This window comes from Vanessa cardui, chromosome 22, assembly GCF_905220365.1.
Source record: "Vanessa cardui chromosome 22, ilVanCard2.1, whole genome shotgun sequence".
NCBI classification, from domain to species: domain Eukaryota; kingdom Metazoa; phylum Arthropoda; class Insecta; order Lepidoptera; family Nymphalidae; genus Vanessa; species Vanessa cardui.
The window spans coordinates 7318301-7340063 of NC_061144.1; the positions used below are offsets into that span (position 1 = coordinate 7318301).

At 40.7% G+C, this 21763-nt stretch overlaps 1 protein-coding gene across 1 annotated transcript; it reads right to left on the minus strand.

Annotated features, from left to right (window-relative positions):
* Positions 1-15706: 15706 nt before the first annotated feature.
* LOC124539203 lies at positions 15707-18413 on the minus strand. Its single transcript, XM_047116500.1, has 3 exons — positions 16604-18413; positions 16158-16379; positions 15707-15792 (listed from the first exon to the last, which is right to left on the minus strand). The coding sequence occupies exons 1-3, from the start codon at positions 18411-18413 to the stop codon at positions 15707-15709; spliced, it is 2118 nt and encodes a 705-aa protein (XP_046972456.1).
* Positions 18414-21763: the final 3350 nt, after the last annotated feature.

Below are 21763 nucleotides of genomic sequence, written 5' to 3' on the forward strand. Positions count from 1 at the left end.
ACCCAAACGGGCTTCCACAAAGCTTAGTTACTTATTACTACCAAGTTACTTATTCTTTATTAAAGAAATAACAACATGTAAATGCCTCTTATTTTGAGGACAAGCATTGTAGTTTATTTCATCCAATTCACGATGTTTTCTTGTCATTGTTCGGCACAAAATAAATTAAAAACATAAATGTAGCACATTAAAATTCAGTACCGTCCGGTTTTGCACTTGAAATCTTCCGCCAATCTCAGCCAACTGTTTTGGTAATTGTTTTGCAACTATGATAAATAAAATCAGATTATGTCCTGCGAAATCATAAATATTGGTAAGCCTCCTTTAACTTGAATTCTATTGTATCTCGTCTTCGTTTTGGGAGTTGGCACACACATTTATCACGGGATTTCGGCAGGAACAAATGGTTGGAAGAAATTGTAAGAGATGAGAAAAATCTGTATTAAGGAAGGTTTCCTGACTGTCTCGGTTGATTTGCCAAAATGAGCTGAGAGGATTTAAACTTTCAAGGAATTTTTATTTATACTAAATTGATTATATTATTGTGTGATCAATGTTTTTACCAGACATTCATAATATTTCTGATAGAGCACGTCCTTGTTGGTCTAGTGGTATATAGTCTCACACCATGTGTGATGCCAGGTTATCGACTGATAAAAGATTTTCGGTATCTCGATCGAAAAAATCCCAATAGCAACCCAGGATCTGTATATTGGAAGTGTGTATACTATTGCATGTTTAGACAGTACGAAAATGTAAGTCCTGCGCATTGACTCTACATTCCTTGTTGTGTGTATGTGTCTCTGTGTTTGTGTTGGTTGTGTTGCTTTTGCCGTCTCATCGAATTGTGGGTGTAAGGGTAAAGAAAGTGCATCTGTATTTGCACGCACACTAACGTACTAAAATATTTAAGGTGGTTAATCTTCCTTGAGATTGATCGTCGTGGCCAATATCGTTAAGGCGACATTATCATCATAACAGATGAGCTTTAAGGAAGAATTTTCAAAATTCTTCTGTCGAGGGGATTGAAAAAACAATGATATCAATGAAAAAATATCATATCTGAAATTTTAGAATATAAAAATTGATGTATAGGCTTCAGTTAACAAGCTTTTTTTAATTCACATCTTGAAATTTAGGATGATTGTTTTTATAATAGTACGAAATTTTTGAATGTTAGTAAAAGGATATTAGGCTTCTGCTTATACGTTCATAAACGTAAGTAATTAGGGAAGTTTATACGGAAATATTTATCTTTGTGATGTTACAAACATGGAAATCAATATTTAAAGTTTTGCTTATGGGTGATGGGTAGCTGTCTTAAACAATGTTTAATTATTCGTAATTGGTTTGAAAATTATAGACAAAATTTTTCTATTTGATTGGATTGCATGGATATTGTCTGCTTATGAGTAACAAAATTGTAACAGTGTTATTGAAAATTATTTTATTAGTTGGTTTAATTTCGAAATTCCAAATGTAATTAATGTAACCAAAATCCAATTCTAATGAAATTTCAAAATACACTCGGCTGTCCACCAATTTTATAATAAAAAAATAGCCCAATGTGAAATCTTTAAGTTTATACTCATTAACGGTTCCTTCCTAGATTGCATAATAGTTATTTAGAGATTGTTACTAAATGTTCTGGGTGCTTAATCTACTGCGAGTTCTTTTATAAACTTTATCTATCCAGTCTTAGACAACTTAGCTGCCATTTTAAACCTCAAAGCGATTTAACTCTTACGTAGCTAATGCTTCCAAAGCCAAGACATTTAATTAAACGTATACTATCGAGAAATAGGAATCTAGTACGGCCATTATTCAAGATTAAAGAAAAGCTTGATAGTGCTAAAAAAATAAAGCAACAGTCTAAAAATAAAAAATCCCTAAAACATACAGGGATCTATTGGGTGAAATGCTATTTTACTTGATGGTAGGCCTTTGTGCAAACTGTCTGGGTAGGTACCACTCACTTATCAGATATTCTAACGCCGTTTGAAGGCTGAGTGAGCCAGTAACTACAGGCACAAGGGACATATCATCTTAGTTTCCAAGGTTGGTGGCGCATTGGCGATGAAAAGAATAGTTAATGTTTCTTACAGCGCCATTGTCTATCCGTGGTGATGATCACCTACCATCAAGTGGTCAATATAATTCTCCAACCAATACCATAAAATGCTCCCCCATATTAAAATTAAGGAATATCATGCAATATGTTAAATTATTCGACATGATAATGTCAGGTTTCCTTACGATTTATTTAACGGAGAAAACATCAGCTCAAGACTAATAGCTAGATGTAAAACTGCCGATTTGAAAATCTGATCTCCTACAGATTTTTTAAAAGGAATCTCTTCAATCTATCTTCCTGGCCCAATCGGAATTAGTTTTCAGTAACTCGGAATCTGAAACCTAATAAGGTAGGAGTTAAGAAAAAGCAAATAGTTAATATAGTACGTATACAAAGTTAGCTTAGCGTGGAATTTGAACCGACGACATAATCTACTTTTGTGCAACATTAAACTCCAGCCAGGCATATTCTACCGTGATTAAATAACGAACGGTTAAGCGTACAAATTCTCGCATATATATTAGTAAGATACAATGATAGTACTTTATTTGGATTTATGACGCTTGCCCATGACTAAATTTGTAATTTGGGCGAACATTTTCGAGTATTCTAGTATATAATCCGAATATATAAGGTATTAAGCAGTAGACTATCATCATCCAAAAATACATTCAATGCCATAATTATTAGAACTCATTATTATTTATTTAAAAAATAAGTAAGACGTAAGAGACGAGACGTAAGTGTCATTACTGGTGCAATAGTGATTCGAATTTCGAACAAAGTCGATAAAATTATTCTTAATTCAAATATGCTCCTACTGCCTTATTAAATCGTCATTAGGATTAAATGAAACGTACAAAGCAAATATATTTTATCAAAAATGACAGAAAATAATTTAGCAGTTAGCTAAATTAAATATTAAGCTTTAATTAGTAGAAGTTCAAATGACGTCAGATTCTTTTATTTAAAACTATTTATAGCGTCTTTATTTCAAATTTTATTTTTACATAGCACGAAACCATGTTTGAGAAAGATGTACGTGTTTGAACATAAACACGGGGCCCTTGTTGTCTCTAGAAACGGGAACGACCTAACATGTGAATATTGTGCGAATTATTAAACATTTAAAAATAGTACGAGTACAATGTTTTGTTTATGACTATTGTAATGAATAAATACGTGGATTGTTATAACAATATCTTGAGACTTTCGAGTATGAACTGTAATCAATAAATGGAATGAAATGACGATGTGTGTGTGTCTCAAAAAGCCCGGCAGACGATAACTTATACTATTCTAGCTGCTGTAGTTTAGAGTGAGAGAGAAGAAGCCTGCCCACCACTGCTGTATGCGTAAGAAAGAGTAGCCAGACAGACTAGCACCGTAACGCGTTACGTAACGAAGCGGTCTACCCTCCCATAGGAAGTTATTACTTCAAAAATATAACGGCAACGGTGGCAAATGTTTCGAAATGTCCCAGTGATTAGAACGCGAGCGTCTTAACCGATTGCGGGTTCAAACCCAGGCAAGCAAAACTGAATATTCATGTGCTTAATCTGTGCTAATAATTCATCGCATATTCAGCGGTTAAGGAAAACATCGTGAGAAAACCTGCTTGTAAACCTGGAGAGGAGGTCTTAGCGCAGCAGTTGGAAATTTACAGGCTGTTGCTGTTGTTGTTATTGTTGTTGTTGTTGTTGTTGTTGGCATATGGGTTTCATGGTTAGGGATACAACCAGTACTCAATGACACTTTAAAAATATTACTGAAAACACAAATACTTCAGTTTAAATGGAAAGATTTATTAAAACAGTAGTTGTTGCCCACGGCCTTGCTCGTGTTTTAGGGGTTTGGTTTTCATTTGCCAGGCAAAAAAGCATGTCCTTTCTTGGAGCTCAAATTTTCTTCACATCAAATTTCATAAAATTCGGTCAAGTGCTTTGGTACTGAAAAAGCGACAGACCAACAGACAAACAGAGTTACTTTCACGTTTATAATATTAGTATAAATAATTGTCAATTAAATATCGATATATTTAAGCTATATCCATTAAACTTATCGTGAACCTATAAAGACAGCGTTATTAAAACTTTGATCGATCATGACATCTGGCTCTAATGATTAAGTTCTCAAACTTCCCCAATAAAACGATGAAGAAACATAAATGTACAATGACTTTATGTATGTTCGGGGAGTTTTGAAATAAATTGTAATCTATGAGGGTGAAGTTAATTGCTTTAAGTTTCGATTTCAATTACAATTCACATAAATTTTTACTCAGAAATATAAACTTTTATTAATTTTACACAATTTTTTATATACATATTATATCTGTGTATTATTATATGTGTATATAATGCATTCTCAGGTTTGCTAGATAGGAAAATTTTCTAGCATATTTTTATAGTACCGATTAATGATTACAAAATTATTTCTTTATTTTAATTGGGTTGTTTATCATTTCATTATCATTATATAAAATAAACAAAGTCGATAACCACTGTCTGTCCTTATGTATGCTTAGATCTTTAAAATTCCGCAGCTGATTTAGATGCCGTTTTTTTTTTTATAAATAGAACAATTCGAGAGGAAGATTTCTGTGTTGGACATTACAGATATGAACAATATAGTAATTTTAGAAGTTTCTATTGTAATCTCGTAAATAAACAAATAATGTAGTATGTATATATTTAGTGTCAGCATTGCACCCGTGTATAGTCGAAGCGGGTCACTAGTAATAAACATACATAACGAGAACAATATATACACATTGTATCTTGTTAGCTTAATTTTGAATTTTACCAAAAAGAGATATTACAGCAAATACAAAAATAAACACAAGATTCTATTTATAAAGGAAATTACTTTAACATAATCGGATTTAATTCAGATCGCGACATCATTATTCAAACATATTAAAAAATATATTATGATAAGTTAATATATTATTACAAGTAAGGAAAAACGATCTCTCTATTTTTAGCCAGACAACACATACCGCGACACCTACAAGGCCAAATTTAATATTTGTTACATGTAAAATTTATAACACAGCGACCCGCCCCGGCTTCGCACGTGTACAATATTGACACAAAATATACTACAGAATTTGTTTATTTACTGCATCACATTAAAAACTTCCAAAATTATCACTGTATCTTTTTATTAGTCAATGTATTATATACAAAAGCCTTCCTCTCGAATCACTCTATCTATTTAAAATGCGTTGGGTAATTTATAAATAAAATTTTAACAAAAAGAAAAACCGACTTCAAACAAAACACAATTTAAAAAAAATAAAAATGTACTAAAAAGTAATAAAAATAATTGCATATTTAACATATTTTGTAGAGTCCTCCTAGGTTAAATGAAATGAAAAATATTAGACTACTTGAAAGTCGATTTACGATTATATAACGTAGTTATAGTTATTGTTATATTTGGAGCCGGTGTCAGCCAACCCTATACTATATCTATCAAAAAATACACACACAACAATTCTCAGTACTGTTATTTGGCGGTAGAATAACTGATGAGTGGGTGGTACCTACCCAGACGGGAAAAAACTTTACCTGTCCTCTTCAGAATAAAAACCCCGTCTCTTTAGGTTATCTTTTTATTGCAAGATATAATATGTCGGAGCGAAACCACGAATTTAAGAAAAACACGTGTCCAGAAATAATTGTTTTAATAATTTGAAACCATTTGATTGTTAAATTAATAATTTTTAGTGAATTTTGAAATGTTAAATTAGTCTGAAATATTTTAGTGTTTGTAAACAGATGTTATGTTGAGTGAATAAGTCTACCCACCTATTCTTGTTATAAAAGATCAGGCGCGCGCCGGTATCGACAGACTTGGTCGAGCTGTCGGAGCGATCGGACAGTCTCATATTGGAATAAATCAGAGAGGATTATTTCCTGAGTTTTATTTATACCACCGAAGATGGTTAAAGATCGAAACTCTGACACTCGTGACGTCAGCTACGCTGACGTCATGTGTTTTTTAAAAACGCGCTCGGGCATGCTTGCTCCGTTATCAGAAGCGGGATTGGAACAAACTCCGATCTCTGCTACGTCCTCATCAGCTTCGGTTCCACCTGTCACATAAGGATCGCTACAAGACAGAACCATATTGCGAAGTGATAAGAAGATCTCTAAGCACTTCAAACTAACTGCCTGCAACTTCGGTGTAATGGGGCCCATCTATGTGGGAGGACCGCAAAACACGGATCCGATAAATCATTCATCAGCTCCAAGGCCGACAATTGCGGGAGTACCGACTTCGTTAACACTTCAGGCGGCTACAATCAAGAATAATACGCTTCAAGGACATACGCAGTAGCCATATTGTTTATGTGTGTGGAACATCTAAAGGGATCTCAGGCGCGATACGAGCATAGCTTCATCTAATTCAAAAATCAACAAGTGATCACGTGGATCACGGAGATCATGGATATCACGGGGAAATGAGACACACTAAGATAAACAACACGTCAAGAAACAGCCGAGCAAATGGCCAAGTGGGAAGAATTATAACTACCCTCAAAAACGAGTTAATAAAAATGAAGAAATATGAGACCCGACATGCATCTAGTATATGGAGTTGCACCACTCACTTATTACACAAAGAAAACATTGCATACCACCATTACTTGATGTGATTAATTAATTGTGTCTTTCGTGATTTACAGGTTTCATAAGAATAACATCGCATCGCATCGCGAAGGTGGTCAGCAGAGGGCGCTCATGATCAGCTTCGTCGTGCACCGCAGCTGGGCGACCAAGAAATGCGACTGGTGCAGAGCACGCACTATCCCGCAGAATGGCATTAATTACACAACTACAGCAACAAATGACTCTTGTTCGAAATATAACAGTCATCTTTTCTATTCTCAGAAAACTAAAATTAATTATTTTCAACATAAAGATTAAGAGTCCACGTAACCACTATTACTTGATATGACTAATTAAATGTGCCTTTCGAGATTTACAGGTTTCATAAAAATTACGACAGCGGAGAAGGTGGTCGGCAGAGGGCGCTCGTGATCAGCTTCGCCGAGCACCACAACCAGAAACGCGACCGGTGCAGTGCACGCACCGTCCCGCAGAATGGCCGTGACAGTGGGAGTTGCCATCCATATCACGAGCTGGTCAGTCACTCCGAGTGGTCAAAAACGACGAGCACTAATCATCGCATAAAACTGTGAGGCAAATTTACTTATCTTACCTCTTAAAATCTAAAAAGAAAAAGAAATAAAAACGAAAGCAATAACGAAAAAAAAAAAAAAGTTATAATTAATTACCATTGAGATTCCTCATGCAACCATAACTAAACACGTACACTCCGGTTTGAGAGTGATACCTCTAAGCTAACCACGTGTTACCCTCGTACTACTCACGGATCCTTGATGTATCCAAAAGTGAACCATGAGATACCGTTGGGAGGCGTTGTGGAGCCGTGGTAGCCATTTATATACCGTAATCTGGAGAGTGATACCTCTGAGCTAACCACGTGTTACCCTCGAGCTACCCGCGGATCCTTGATGTATCCACAGAGAACCATGAGATACCGTAGGGAGACCTTGTGGACCGTGGTATAGACATGTATACACCACAGATCTACGAGAACCTTTAACAGTTATTATGACACAGTTGCGAGCATAGTATGCGTAAAATCTTCCCATATTTATTACAATAAAGGTGCATGAGAGATTTCTTTGTGTACTGTTTTACAAAACAATTATCAAAAGTCAACATGATGTGTTGCTTACAGATACCTGCTTCAAAAATATTTTTGATTCGCAGATTTCCAATCGCACAACTAAGGCAGGTGCAGAGCGCGCACCGCCTGTCAGAATGGCCGTGTCGGAGCGAAACCACGAATTTAAGAAAAACACGTGTCCAGAAATAATTGTTTTAATAATTTGAAACCGTTTGATTGTTAAATTAATAATTTTTAGTGAATTTTGAAATGTTAAATTAGTCTGAAATATTTTAGTGTTTGTAAACAGATGTTATGTTGAGTGAATAAGTCTACCCACCTATTCTTGTTATAAAAGATCAGGCGCGCGCCGGTATCGACAGACTTGGTCGAGCTGTCGGAGCGATCGGACAGTCTCATATTGGAATAAATCAGAGAGGATTATTTCCTGAGTTTTATTTATACCACCGAAGATGGTTAAAGATCGAAACTCTGACACTCGTGACGTCAGCTACGCTGACGTCATGTGTTTTTTAAAAACGCGCTCGGGCATGCTTGCTCCGTTATCAGAAGCGGGATTGGAACAAACTCCGATCTCTGCTACGTCCTCATCAGCTTCGGTTCCACCTGTCACATAAGGATCGCTACAAGGCAGAACCATATTGCGAAGTGATAAGAAGATCTCTAAGCACTTCACACTACAGCCTGCAACTTCGGTGTAATGGGGCCCATCTATGTGGGAGGACCGCAAAACACGGATCCGATAAATCATTCATCAGCTCCAAGGCCGACAATTGCGGGAGTACCGACTTCGTTAACACTTCAGGCGGCTACAATCAAGAATAATACGCTTCAAGGACATACGCAGTAGCCATATTGTTTATGTGTGTGGAACATCTAAAGGGATCTCAGGCGCGATACGAGCATAGCTTCATCTAATTCAAAAATCAACAAGTGATCACGTGGATCACGGAGATCATGGATATCGATATCACGGGGAAATGAGACACACTAAGATAAACAACACGTCAGGAAACAGCCGAGCAAATGGCCAAGTGGGAAGAATTATAACTACCCTCAAAAACGAGTTAATAAAAATGAAGAACTGTGAGACCGAACTGTGCATCTAGTATATGGAGTTGCACCACTCACTTATTACACAAAGAAAACATTGCATACCACCATTACTTGATGTGATTAATTAATTGTGTCTTTCGTGATTTACAGGTTTCATAAAAATTACGACAGCGGAGAAGGTGGTCGGCAGAGGGCGCTCGTGATCAGCTTCGCCGAGCACCACAACCAAAAACGCGACCGGTGCAGTGCACGCACCGTCCCGCAGAATGGCCGTGACAGTGGGAGTTGCCATCCATATCACGAGCTGGTCAGTCACTCCGAGTGGTCAAAAACGACGAGCACTAATCATCGCATAAAACTGTGAGGCAAAATTTACTTATCTTACCTCTTAAAATCTAAAAAGAAAAAGAAATAAAAACGAAAGCAATAACGAAAAAAAAAAGAAAAGTTATAATTAATTACCATTGAGATTCCTCATGCAACCATAACTAAACACGTACACTCCGGTTTGAGAGTGGTACCTCTGAGCTAACCACGTGTTACCCTCGTACTACTCACGGATCCTTGATGTATCCAAAAGTGAACCATGAGATACCGTTGGGAGGCGTTGTGCAGCCGTGGTAGCCGTTTATATACCGTAATCTGGAGAGTGGTACCTCTGAGCTAACCACGTGTTACCCTCGAGCTACCCGCGGATCCTTGATGTATCCACAGAGAACCATGAGATACCGTAGGGAGACCTTGTGGACCGTGGTATAGACATGTATACACCACAGACCTACGAGAACCTTTAATAGCCATTTATATACCGTAATCTGGAGAGTGATAACTCTGAGCTAACCACGTGTTACCCTCGAGCTACCCGCGGATCCTTGATGTATCCAAAAGTGAACCATGAGATACCGTAGGGAGACCTTGTGGACCGTGGTATAGACATGTATACACCACAGACCTACGAGAACCTTTAATAGCCATTTATATACCGTAATCTGGAGAGTGATACCTCTGAGCTAACCACGTGTTACCCTCGAGCTACCCGCGGATCCTTGATATATCCACAGAGAACCATGAGATACCGTAGGGAGACCTTGTGGACCGTGGTATAGACATGTATACACCACAGATCTACGAGAACCTTTAACAGTTATTATGACACAGTTGCGAGCATAGTATGCGTAAAATCTTCCCATATTTATTACAATAAAGGTGCATGAGAGATTTCTTTGTGTACTGTTTTACAAAACAATTATCAAAAGTGAACATGATGTGTTGCTTACAGATACCTGCTTCAAAAATATTTTTGATTCGCAGATTTCCAATCGCACAACTAAGGCAGGTGCAGAGCGCGCACCGCCTGTCAGAATGGCCGTGTCGGAGCGAAACCACGAATTTAAGAAAAACACGTGTCCAGAAATAATTGTTTTAATAATTTGAAACCGTTTGATTGTTAAATTAATAATTTTTAGTGAATTTTGAAATGTTAAATTGGTCTGAAATATTTTAGTGTTTGTAAACAGATGTTATGTTGAGTGAATAAGTCTACCCACCTATTCTTGTTATAAAAGATCAGGCGCGCGCCGGTATCGACAGACTTGGTCGAGCTGTCGGAGCGATCGGACCGTCTCATATTGGAATAAATCAGAGAGGATTATTTCCTGAGTTTTATTTATACCACCGAAGATGGTTAAAGATCGAAACTCTGACACTCGTGACGTCAGCTATGCTGACGTCATGTGTTTTTTAAAAACGCGCTCGGGAATGCTTCTCCGTTAAATATAAATCAAATATAATGACACTAAATATGCCGACTTCCGCAGGGTAGAATTAGGGTCTACATAAAATCTTTATATCGTAATATACATATATTGGTTTATGCGCGCATCAGTAAAGCTCATGTTTTTCCAATTTATACAAAACCTAAATGAATCATACGATAAATATTTATCTTAAATCGTTACGTGCTTTATTAAACACTTTATGAAAATCTGTTCTCTAGTTTTTTGAGTATATTATGTTATATTTGCTTTCAAACAGATAGACAGACGAACAGGTTTTTTTAAATATTTTAATGTTGTAGTTTCAGTTGCTTATGTGGGTGTATATTAAAATGAAGAAATATTTATGAACTAACAATAAATAATTAGTATCCGATGTCCTGTTTCAGACTATACTCCACCCACGTAATAATATAAATAAATTTGTATATGAATGTATTTTTACTTTAATAATAATTGTTACAACTTAGGGTTATGTTTCGTCGAATTTTAGGTCGTATTGTAATTAAATTAACGGCTTAAGTCGTCTGAAACGGTGAATCCTTACTAATAATCCTCGTAAACCAATGTTTATCTCATAATTAAAACATACTTAGCTGTGATTAAATCACTCTTTTTAGACATACGGCATTGAATGTAATTGGCTGATGTTGAATGTGGCCATGATGATTATGGTAATTATGATTACGATTGTAATGGTAATGATTGTGATGATGATTGTGATGTAGGTGATGAAGATGAAAGTGTTCTATCGAATTTAATTCAGATCATTTCTTTAGTCGTGAAAATTTTATGTAATGTGAATGTTCTATTTTATTTTAAATATAAAATTACGATTTATTAATATTGCATAATACATATTTTAATATCAGTAATATTTGTAAAACAAGCAGTTATTTTGTAAATTATACTCATACTTTTTAAGGTTACCGCTTACTTTTTCGGACTGATAATAATTTAGCAACTTATGACAGTCAATCTCATTATTTCATCCCCTAACCTATCTATATCCTTTATTGAAATTTCCAGTATAGATTCACTTGCAAAAAAATAAATTCCAGCTGTTATAGGTAATAAATAGTAATCAAGACTTTTGTTTTAATTTATTCGTAAAGTTAATGTTTTAACTTTATTACTTCCAGTTAAATACAGGGTACGTCAATTGGAGTTTCATTGAACCGTTTTATCAATTACAGACAATATTATTGTAATAAAATATTCAATTGTTTATACTACAAATATCAATCGTACATTTTCCCATAAACAAAGGCAATAAATAGGAGTGCTCGCTGCAGATAAACGGTGAATTCGTTTTATAGTATTCATGTTCGAATTGTTTTACAGTTTTTGAAATGAATTAGAGGTTTAGTTTTGAATGATTTATTCAAATTCTCTTTTTACTTTTGAACATTTTCACTGCGAAAATTTATGAAATAGCTCTGGAAAGTTTTGTAAGATACGTAATTGTTTTGTTTCTGTAAGATTTGTATTAATTTCACTTAACGCCCTTAATACGATCTGACGACCTCTATGATCGAGTGCACACTGTTTGATACAAGTTTTCATGGGAACGCCACTCCGAGATCCCGGGTTTGATTCCCTGCCGAGTCGATGTAGAAAAAGTTCATTCGTTTTCTATGTCTGGGTTCAGGGTGTTTGTGGTATTGTCGTTTCTTCTGAGTTTTTATAAGACAAGTGCTTTTTGTGATTTTATCCAAGTTTATTTAGGATGTACAAGATTTTTTTTATTATTTTAGTGCCAATAAAGTACTCACATGTAAGACAAGTGAAGACAATGAATAAAAAAATTCTATTCGTAATCCAGTATTATTCAGAACTTGAATCGGATTTTTATTCGTTACTTTATAAACCAGTTAAATAAACAGAAGTTTTCTTTGAAAGAATATTAATACACCTAAGACAAAAAGACAGTTTTAAATAAAAAGGCGTTGAGACGCTTTTTCTCGATTTAAAATCAACAATGAACTCTTTAACAAGCTCGATTAAGTTGACATATAATTTAAAAAGGCCAATGCAATTTCACGGATTGTCAGACGTCTTGGATCCTTAAGATTCTATTGGTTCATTTCGATTTATTCTATTGCTTATTTTAGTATTCATTCCGGTCGACGTTAATAGTCCATCCAGCTCGGTTTTGATTGCAAGTACGAAGGGAATTTTTTATGTTATTGTCAATACTTATTCGTAATGAGCATTCTGTCCTAGTTTCTTATATTTTTTATTAACAATTAATATTGGTATGATGAAGACGATGACGATTTTTTTTAATCTATTTATTTTTTAGGAGTTTGCTCACATGGTGATCATGTCACTCCTGGAACTCAATTATAAAAATATAAGCTATAACATTCAGTTTCAAATCAACTTAATTTTATTTAAGTAAACTTCACAAAGAATCATGTTTGAGTCGTCGATACTGAAACCTTTTTTTTTTTTTTTTTTTTTTTTCTCGCTGGAAAAACGCATTACGCGCTTCCCCCACGTGATGGAAAGTGGGGGGGTGTGTGGGACTCCCCGGAGCCCTGGACGCCGAGTGCGCCCAAGTACGCCGGGTTTACCCACTAAAAAACCAGCGGTACCCTCTCCGTCTTTCGATGGACGCCACGGGATCGCTTACGCATGCTACCGTGACGCCCTGACGGTCGGCCCACCTATGCGGGCCTCTAACACCTAGGGGTGATTCCCGGGGTACTGGGACCCCCCTAGTCCCTGCGGCGCCTATTGAGGCGGTGGGAGAAGGTGCGCGTAGCGCCTTTTCCTCCTCCCCGGTCGTCTTCTGCGGAGCGAGTCAGCGGCGGCACTCTCTTCCCGCTCCCGCTCCGCGGCTTCCTTCTGCGACATGACACTTTCGCAGAAGGAGCGCATCTCTGACCAGCACATCTCGCTACCGAGCATGGCGTTGATGATGCTCGGCAGCGAAAGGTCTCCGCCCATAGTCGCCGCAAGGGTGTGCCTCTGGGGCCCCCACGCAGCACACTCGTACAGGGTGTGGTACGCCGAATCCACTGGCGCACCACACTCGTGGCAGCAGGGTGACTCCTCCCGCCGCGCTATCCCGTGCAGGTACTTACCGAAGCATCCGTGTCCAGTAAGTACCTGCGTCATTCTGTACGACAGTGTGCCGTACTTCCTCTCGACCCAGCGACTCAAGTGGGGACGGATCGCCTCCACTGTCGCTAGGCCCGCCGTGGGTGACCCCAGATCTTCCTGCCATCGGACGATCAGGGCTTGCTGGGCTAGAGCCCTGATCCGCCCGATCTCCGCCGACCCTGGACGTTCGCCGCGGTCCCTGGCCTCAACCCGGAACCGGTACACCTCCGCGAGCACCTCCGCCTGGAGCTCCCAGGGCGGATCGCCCGCGAGAAGTGTCGCCGCAGTCCACGACACCGTACGGTACCCTCTGATGCCTCTCACCGCTATGACCCTCTGCGGCTTGCGCAGCAGGGCCCGATTTTTAGTGGTGAGGGCATCTATCCAGATCGGGGCACCGTAAAGCGCCATCGACCTCACTACGCCGGAATAGAGACGCCGGCATAGTGACCTCGGCCCCCCCACATTCGGAAGGAGGCGACCAAGAGCGGCAGCGGCGTTGATGAGCCTCGGGCCGAGTTGGATAAAATGCTGCCCGAAGCTCCATCGACCGTCCAGGATCAGGCCCAGATACTTCATCTGGGCCTGCACCTTGATCGCCGTCCCCTGGACGGTGATATTAGCACCTCGTGGGGGTCCTTTCCGTGGACCGTGGAAGAGGAGGGCCTCCGTTTTGGATATGGAGACCCTCAAGCCCAGCATTTCCATGCGGTCCACGGTGAGAGCCGTTCCGACTTCGGCGAGGCGAGCCGCCTCCCGGAAGTCCCGCCCAATCGCCGTGACGAGGGTGTCGTCAGCGTAACACAACACCCCCATCCCGGGAAGGACGGGAGCCCGCAGGAGCCAGTCGAAACCGACATTCCATAGAATTGGGCCGAGAACCGACCCCTGTGGAACGCCGCAGCTCACTCGATGCCGGATGAGCCTCCCATCGACCCCCGCCCAGAGGATCTCCCTGTCCTGGAGGTACGCCTCCAATAGCCTCCTGAGATAGGACGGCACCTCATGGTATCGAAGTGCCTCCCGTATAGTCTCAAAGGGGAGACTGTTGAAGGCGTTAGCCACGTCGAGCGAAACCGCCAAGACGACTTGCCCCTGGGCCACCGCTTCCGTGGTCCGAGTCTTCAGGGCGTCCAGGGCGTCGACCGTCGACCGGCCTGCCCTGAACCCGTACTGAGCCTGCGAGAGACCCGGACCGACCTCCTCGAGGTGCTGAACGAGACGGGCTGCGAGGATCTTCTCGAAGAGTTTTCCAGTCTCGTTCAGCAGCACGATTGGCCTGTATGCCGAAGGGGAATCCAACGGCCGACCTTCCTTCGGCAACAGGACCAACTTCCCTTCTTTCCAAGGCTTCGGAAACTGTCCACTGCACAGACACTCGTCGAACAGCTCCCGAAGCCTTGCACCTAGGTATTCCAGGGCGTCGCATAGAACACGCCCAGGAACCCCGTCCGGACCCGGCGCCGTCTTCTTGGCCCTCAAGCGACCGAGGGCCATCTCCATTTCCCGCTCCGTGATCAATGGTGAAGCCACTGCGTCTTCGGTCACGGAGCTGGGGGCCATCTGTGGAGGGACATGCTCGCCTGGGTGGGGAAACAGTTCCCCGACCAGGCGCAGAAGGAGTTCCGGCGGCAGCGTCTCGGTGAGAGGGGCGCCTTGGGTGCGGAACTTCCCGCGCACACCGCGGTACGGACGCCCCCACGGGTCTCGATTGAGACCCGCCAGAAGCTCCTCCCTGGCTTTCTCTTTAGCCTTCCTTATCGCCAGCTGTAGATCTTTTTTCAACTGGCGATAAATGTCTAGCAACTGTCCCTCCAGATCCGTGTCAAGGCCGTTGCGCCTTCGACAGCGGACATAGGCCCTCCGCGCCCGGCAGCACGTCGCCCGAAGGTCGGCGATTTCGGGCGACCACCAATAGACGTGCCGGCGCTTTACTCTGCGCCGGGTCCGAGGCATGGCCGCATCACAGATCTTCTTGAGTGAACTGCGCATGCGGCCAGCCAGTTCCTCTGCGTTTGCGCCCTCCCTCCTTCCTGTGGAACCCCACCGCTGCACGATGGCGGCCTCCTTGACCAGCTCTCGATCGACCTGGCCGAGAGACCATCTCGGCAGCGTGGTCGGCACCCTCTGGGGTTCCGCCGGCCTGCGAGAGGTGGAGATCTCAAATCGGATGTAGCGGTGATCCGATAGAGTCTCCGCCTCCTCCTCTACTCTCCAGTTCCGCACTATGCGAGCTACCACAGGGGTGGCAAACGATACGTCCACCACGGAACCCCCCTGTTGGCGAACGCAGGTGTGAACCTGCCCCCTGTTGAGAAGGGACAGGTTGGAGAGCAGGGCCCACACTTGAACGGCCCTCCCTCGCGGATTCGTGGCGGGGTTGCCCCAGGCACGCGACTTTGCATTTAAGTCACCGAGAACCAGTGTCGGTTTCGGTGACTGCCTGGCCACCGCAGCTTTGACAAAGCCGAGATATGTCTCGAACTCAGCCAGGCTGCGGTTAGGGGAGAAGTACGTACCGACGATGACGTACTTCCCCCATCCCACCACAACGTAGCCCGAGCCCCTCTCGATGAGTGAGAGGGGGGGCCCCGTTCCACTCCTCGCGAGGACCGCCACGGTGCCGTCCACGTCCCCTACCCAATGAGTTAAGGGAGGAACGTAATAGGGCTCGCAGGCCACAGCCAGGTCAATCCCCCACTCCGCCATGGACTGCAGCAGTAGATCCTGAGCCCCGGCGCAGTGGTTGAGATTAGTCTGAAGGAAGCTGAAGTCGGTACTCATGTTGACATTGCAGCTTCCTCCTCGGTCTGGCGCCGTCCGACGTTGTTGGTGGTCTGGGTAGCGAGGACCACCTTACCTTTCGTGATGGGGGGGTTACATTCTTTCGACCCCATCACGTGCCCGGAGGGCTTTCCGGCTTCTGCGCACACCGCGCAGCGCAGCTTCCCGGTGCATTCAGCCGATTTATGACCTTCAACGCCGCACCGGAAGCAAAGGCTCCCTCGATCCGCATTGAATGGGCATAATATCCTTGTATGGCCAAGGCCCATGCACTTGTAGCAGCGCAAAGGGCGCTGCTCTAGCACGCATACCCTGGCCGAGCTCCACCCAACCAAGAGACGACCGGCGTCAGACAGTTTCTTCGCCGCAGCTATTGGACATGCCACGCGGACCATACCCATGTAACCGGGCCCACGCGCAATCTCTCCACATCTTAGCTCTTCAATGGCGCAATGCCCCTCGCGGGCGACTGCGGCGATAATCTTATCTTTGGTGACGGAGTCATCTAGCCCCGTCACCTTAATGTCCACTTTTTTTACGGGATGAACGACGCTGGCCACCCCATCCAACACTGTGCGGAGCTTATCGGCTAGTTTTTCTGCCTGGTTCGACTGTGCTCTCGGCAGCTCCAGCACCCTGGCTCCCGTCGCGGAGCGTCGGACTTTTAGACCTCCATTGATGCCGAGTTCTTGCAGCTTAATGCCTTGCTCAGCGCGCTCCAAGACCTGAGCATATGTAACACCTTTCTGCTCCGCTTCTGGCTGCAGCGTAACCACTACTGCAGCTGTACGAGGAGCAGTCAGCTTAGGCTTGGCCGCTTGAGGTGTCTTAAGCACCGTGTTCGCCACCGTGGCATTTGTTCCAGCCGGAGAGTGAGCCTGTTTCCCCTTCTTCCCCTTTTTTACTACAGTGGACCAGGACATTTCCTGGACCACCTGAGGCGGAATTGTCTCCGAATCGAGCGAGGCGCTTGAACAGCCAGTAACAGGTGCCGGTGGGGCAGCTGGTAGAACCCGCTTAGGTAGGGGTGCAGAAGTCAGCGGTGGAGCCGAATTGACTGCCTGCGCTCGGGACATAGCAATTTGCTGTGCTGATTCCCGCCTCTTATCAGCAGCTAATGGTGGGCGCTGTATTTTAGCCGGAGGAAGGCGTTCCTCCAATTCGGCAAATCGGGCGTTAATCATAACGCCTATCGACGATATAATTGAGGCTTTTATATTCTCCACCGCCATAGCATCCTGTGCAGAGCTGGTGGATGCCTCACTGACCACAGCGACCTTGGACCGCATCTCCGCAAAATCGCGACGGTGAGCCTTCACCTCGGCCTTGAGGCTGTCCACCTCTTTGCGCAGGCGTCCATTATCAGCGCGGAGCTTTCGAGTCTCCTCGGCTTCCGTCCGAGACGCTAAGGCATCTACAATGGCCTGTAGTGCAGCCGCCGACTCCCTCAGCTTTTTGCCAAATCCTCCTTTTAAGTTGGAGGACTTTTGTGCCACCTCCAAAATGAGGGCTGCGCTTCGACCAGCCTGTGCGCGAAGTTCCTCGGCGCCCATTTTTGTGGGATCCTTGGTGTGGACATCCGAGGAAGAAGATTCCTCGGAGTCCAAGACAGCCTGAGGAGGTTCCTTTCGAAACGCTCGACTACGAAGCGATCGTTCGAAGGCCTCCTCTCTAGCCTCATTGGCCTTGGCCTTCAGCTCAGCCTTAGCCCGAGCAAGACCACTTCCACGACCTTTAGCAGTTTTGCCGCGAATAGCAGGCTTGCTTTTTGCAGCGATCCTCATCTCCGTCTCCGTATCGGAATCGGAGTTAAAAATAACGAGGCCCTCATATGGCCTTTTTCGGCGATTTAGGGCATCGGACGATAATTCAGTATCGACTTCCATCGCCAAGAACAAACAACATAAAAAACAACGAAACAAACAATATATGTATTTATATCAATATAAATGCATAAATCTGTAACAATAAATATGGTCTAAAAAGACCACTTAACAACAACAAAACCAATCCGTAAGCAAAACAAGTGTCCGATAAACAAAGCAAATAATCGAGATGTGACGTCAGAGATAACGAAAACCAGTTTTCAAGCCAGATGTCGTTTAAATTCCTCAAGTCGTAATATTATTTTAATCAATAATATTTAATAACAAGCAATATTCAACACAACCTCCGTCTAAGACGTCCGAACGTTGAATCGTCGATACTGAAACCTACGGGTAGGTTTTGGAAAGCAACCTCCAGCAAGAAGAATTTGTAAGAAACTCACAGTGTACGGTTTTCGCCTATCAACAAGGTATCAAGTTTGAATCAGCATTCTTGTTTTTCAGACCCTGAAAAGGCATTAACGCTGTTTCAGACCCTATATTAAGGGGATTGACATTAATATTATACAAAAAAACCAAGGCGTTAAGCTTCGGACGCACTACGCTATCATATGAATCACAACCTCAAATGTTTTGCATTCAATGCAGGAAGGTCAGGGACTTTGCCCATTATTGCTGCAAAACTGGTAATTTAGTATATGTCCGGAACGAAGACTAAAGACTAAACTCTGTCATCTTCGTTCTGCTCATATTAGCAAAGACAGAGCACATTTTTGGCACAAATATTTGTTTGTACCCGATTCCTTTAGTTATTAATCTTTTCTCGAAGATGAAGATTTGCTATAACTAGATTTCACACCCAATTGTCATTAGCAAAATATTATGGACTACAATTTTAATTATGCGCAAGTACGTATGGACTCTCTTAATATAATAAGGCTTAAAACCTACGTTTTCCAAATTTAAGTGTGAACATTGTTTTTCCAGTCTCAAGGTTGCTATTAAGAAATTCACGATTGGAAAAACCAATCTTTTATTGGTCTGGCATTTAAACCCTTGGATTTTATGCTTTGTAAGCAATCCACTAGACCAATCAGGCGATCGATATAAAAAGGAATTTCCAATAGATTTTACAACCGTTACTAATTTATTTCACTATCGTCTAAGTATTTTTTGGAAATGATTAAACATTTTTCAACATTTCTGAAACTGCTAACATTATAAGCTTAGATTATAGAAGAAACTTTATTCAATATTAAATGCTGTTACGTATTTACTGATGTGGATTTAGGATTCACAATTATTTAGAGTTCACTGATTGACTGTCACAGTTAATCAGTGAAGTGACTAATAATACATTGCAAAACGTTAGGCATTACTTTAACATTCTTTTTTAATTTTTTTGAAAAGAAAATATCGCATTTATAGGTTTTGAAATTATACTTTGTTACTATGTACTAGATTAAATTTCCGTTACAATGTTTTTGTAAATCTTTTTTTTTTAATTTATACTTTAATAGTAGTAAAGCTTTATGCAAGCTCGTCTGAGTGGGTACCACCTACTCATCAGATATTCTTCGGCCAAACAGTACTACTCGGTATTGCTGAGTTCCAGTTTGAAGGGTAAGTGAGTTTGAACAAATTCAGGCACTAGGGAGATAATATCTTAGTTCCCAAGGTTGGTGGTGTATTGACGATATAAAGAATGGGTAATATTTACAACGTCATTGACCACCATGAGGAAGCCTATTTGTTCCTCATCTACCTAAATCATAAAAAAGATAGTAAAATATATTTTAAGATGCCAACAAATTATCTGTCATTAATATATATTTAAATGTATTTAAAACTGACGGAGATAATTAAGAATCCTCGTTATTAGATTCATAAGAAGATAAGATGAAATTCAAACTTAAATGTCTTTACTCTTTTAAAATCGTTTATGCCCTTTCTATATTTTTGGATATTTCATTTATTTTTCAATACCAGCTGTTAAGCTCTGACCGACGCCAATCCGATTGCCGCCGCACCGTCTACTATAGCGCGTCAAGTGTAAGTTGGCGTGTGGCAAAAAAATGTACTAATTTTTTTTTTTGTTAATTTAATATCTCATTTGTTTTATTTACCCTTATTAAGAAAACTTAAAATAATAAAAATAAAAAAGCCTTTTATTCCATGCATAAATTTACAGTTTTATTTATTTTTTTAAAGTTATATAAAAATAAGGTTTTGAATATTTAAGTAGAAACAATATTGAGTTTTTTTTTTAAATATCTAATTTTTGAATTTATAGGTAAAGTGTTTCTTCTTGGAAAACTTTTTTATAATAAGGCGTAAAACCTACGTTTTCTTCTTTTTTATGTCGTCCTCCCATCTTGTGTAAGGTCTTCCCACTCTCCGTTTGCCTGCTGGGCCCTTCCATTTAGTTTAATTTAATTAAAGAAAAAATTAATTTATTTAAATTTTTAAATTTAATTAAAATTAATTTAAGAAAACTTACCCAAAATCAATTAAAAATGAGACGTAGAGAATTATTTTCTAGGGAGATATTGGTAAAATAAACAAAAAAGTAGCAAGACAAAGGGTGTAGCAGGTGCTGCCACAGGAACGCCAACTTATACTTGACAGTCCATATACACAGGCGTACTAAATTAAAAAGTATTCATGTATTTAGTATAAGATAAAAAAATTATAACGTCTTCGAATATCTTCTAATTTAAGTAAATACAATTCAAATTTCAATGTATCCAGATATATATTACATACATTTTAAACATTAAATTGATCTCTTATTTGATATATCTTTCTCAAGGAATTATATTTTGTATTTGATTCAAATGTAAGAGATCTAATATATTTATTTTGAACACTTTCAAGCGTTTCAATTTAATTAGATTGGATATCCAACAGAAGCGAATTTTAAATAAGATCTAACGCATAAGCGTTACTCCAACTGCATTAAAGTAATTAAATAAAACGAACCAACATATTAAAAAGAGTAGAAAAAAAGTTACAGGCTGTAAATAAGCGACCAACCAACGTTGGTTGGGTTACACGTGTACATGAGGTAGACTTTCATATAACAAATGACTATCACTACATAGTATAAAACAAAGTCGCTTTCTCTGTCCCTATATCCCCATGAATGCTTAAATCTTTAAAATTACGCAACGGATTTTGAATCCATTCTTTTAATAGATAAAGTGATTCAAGAGGAAGGTTTTTGTATATATAAATAATATAATAAATAATAATACGACAATATAGTAAAGACACATTGATAATTTTAGAAGTTTCTAATGTGATGTTGTAAATTAACAGAGTTTGTCGTACATTTAGTATCAGCTTTGCTCACGAGCGAAGGCGGGCGAATCGTTAGTACTATATAAAACAAACTTAGTACATGAAAC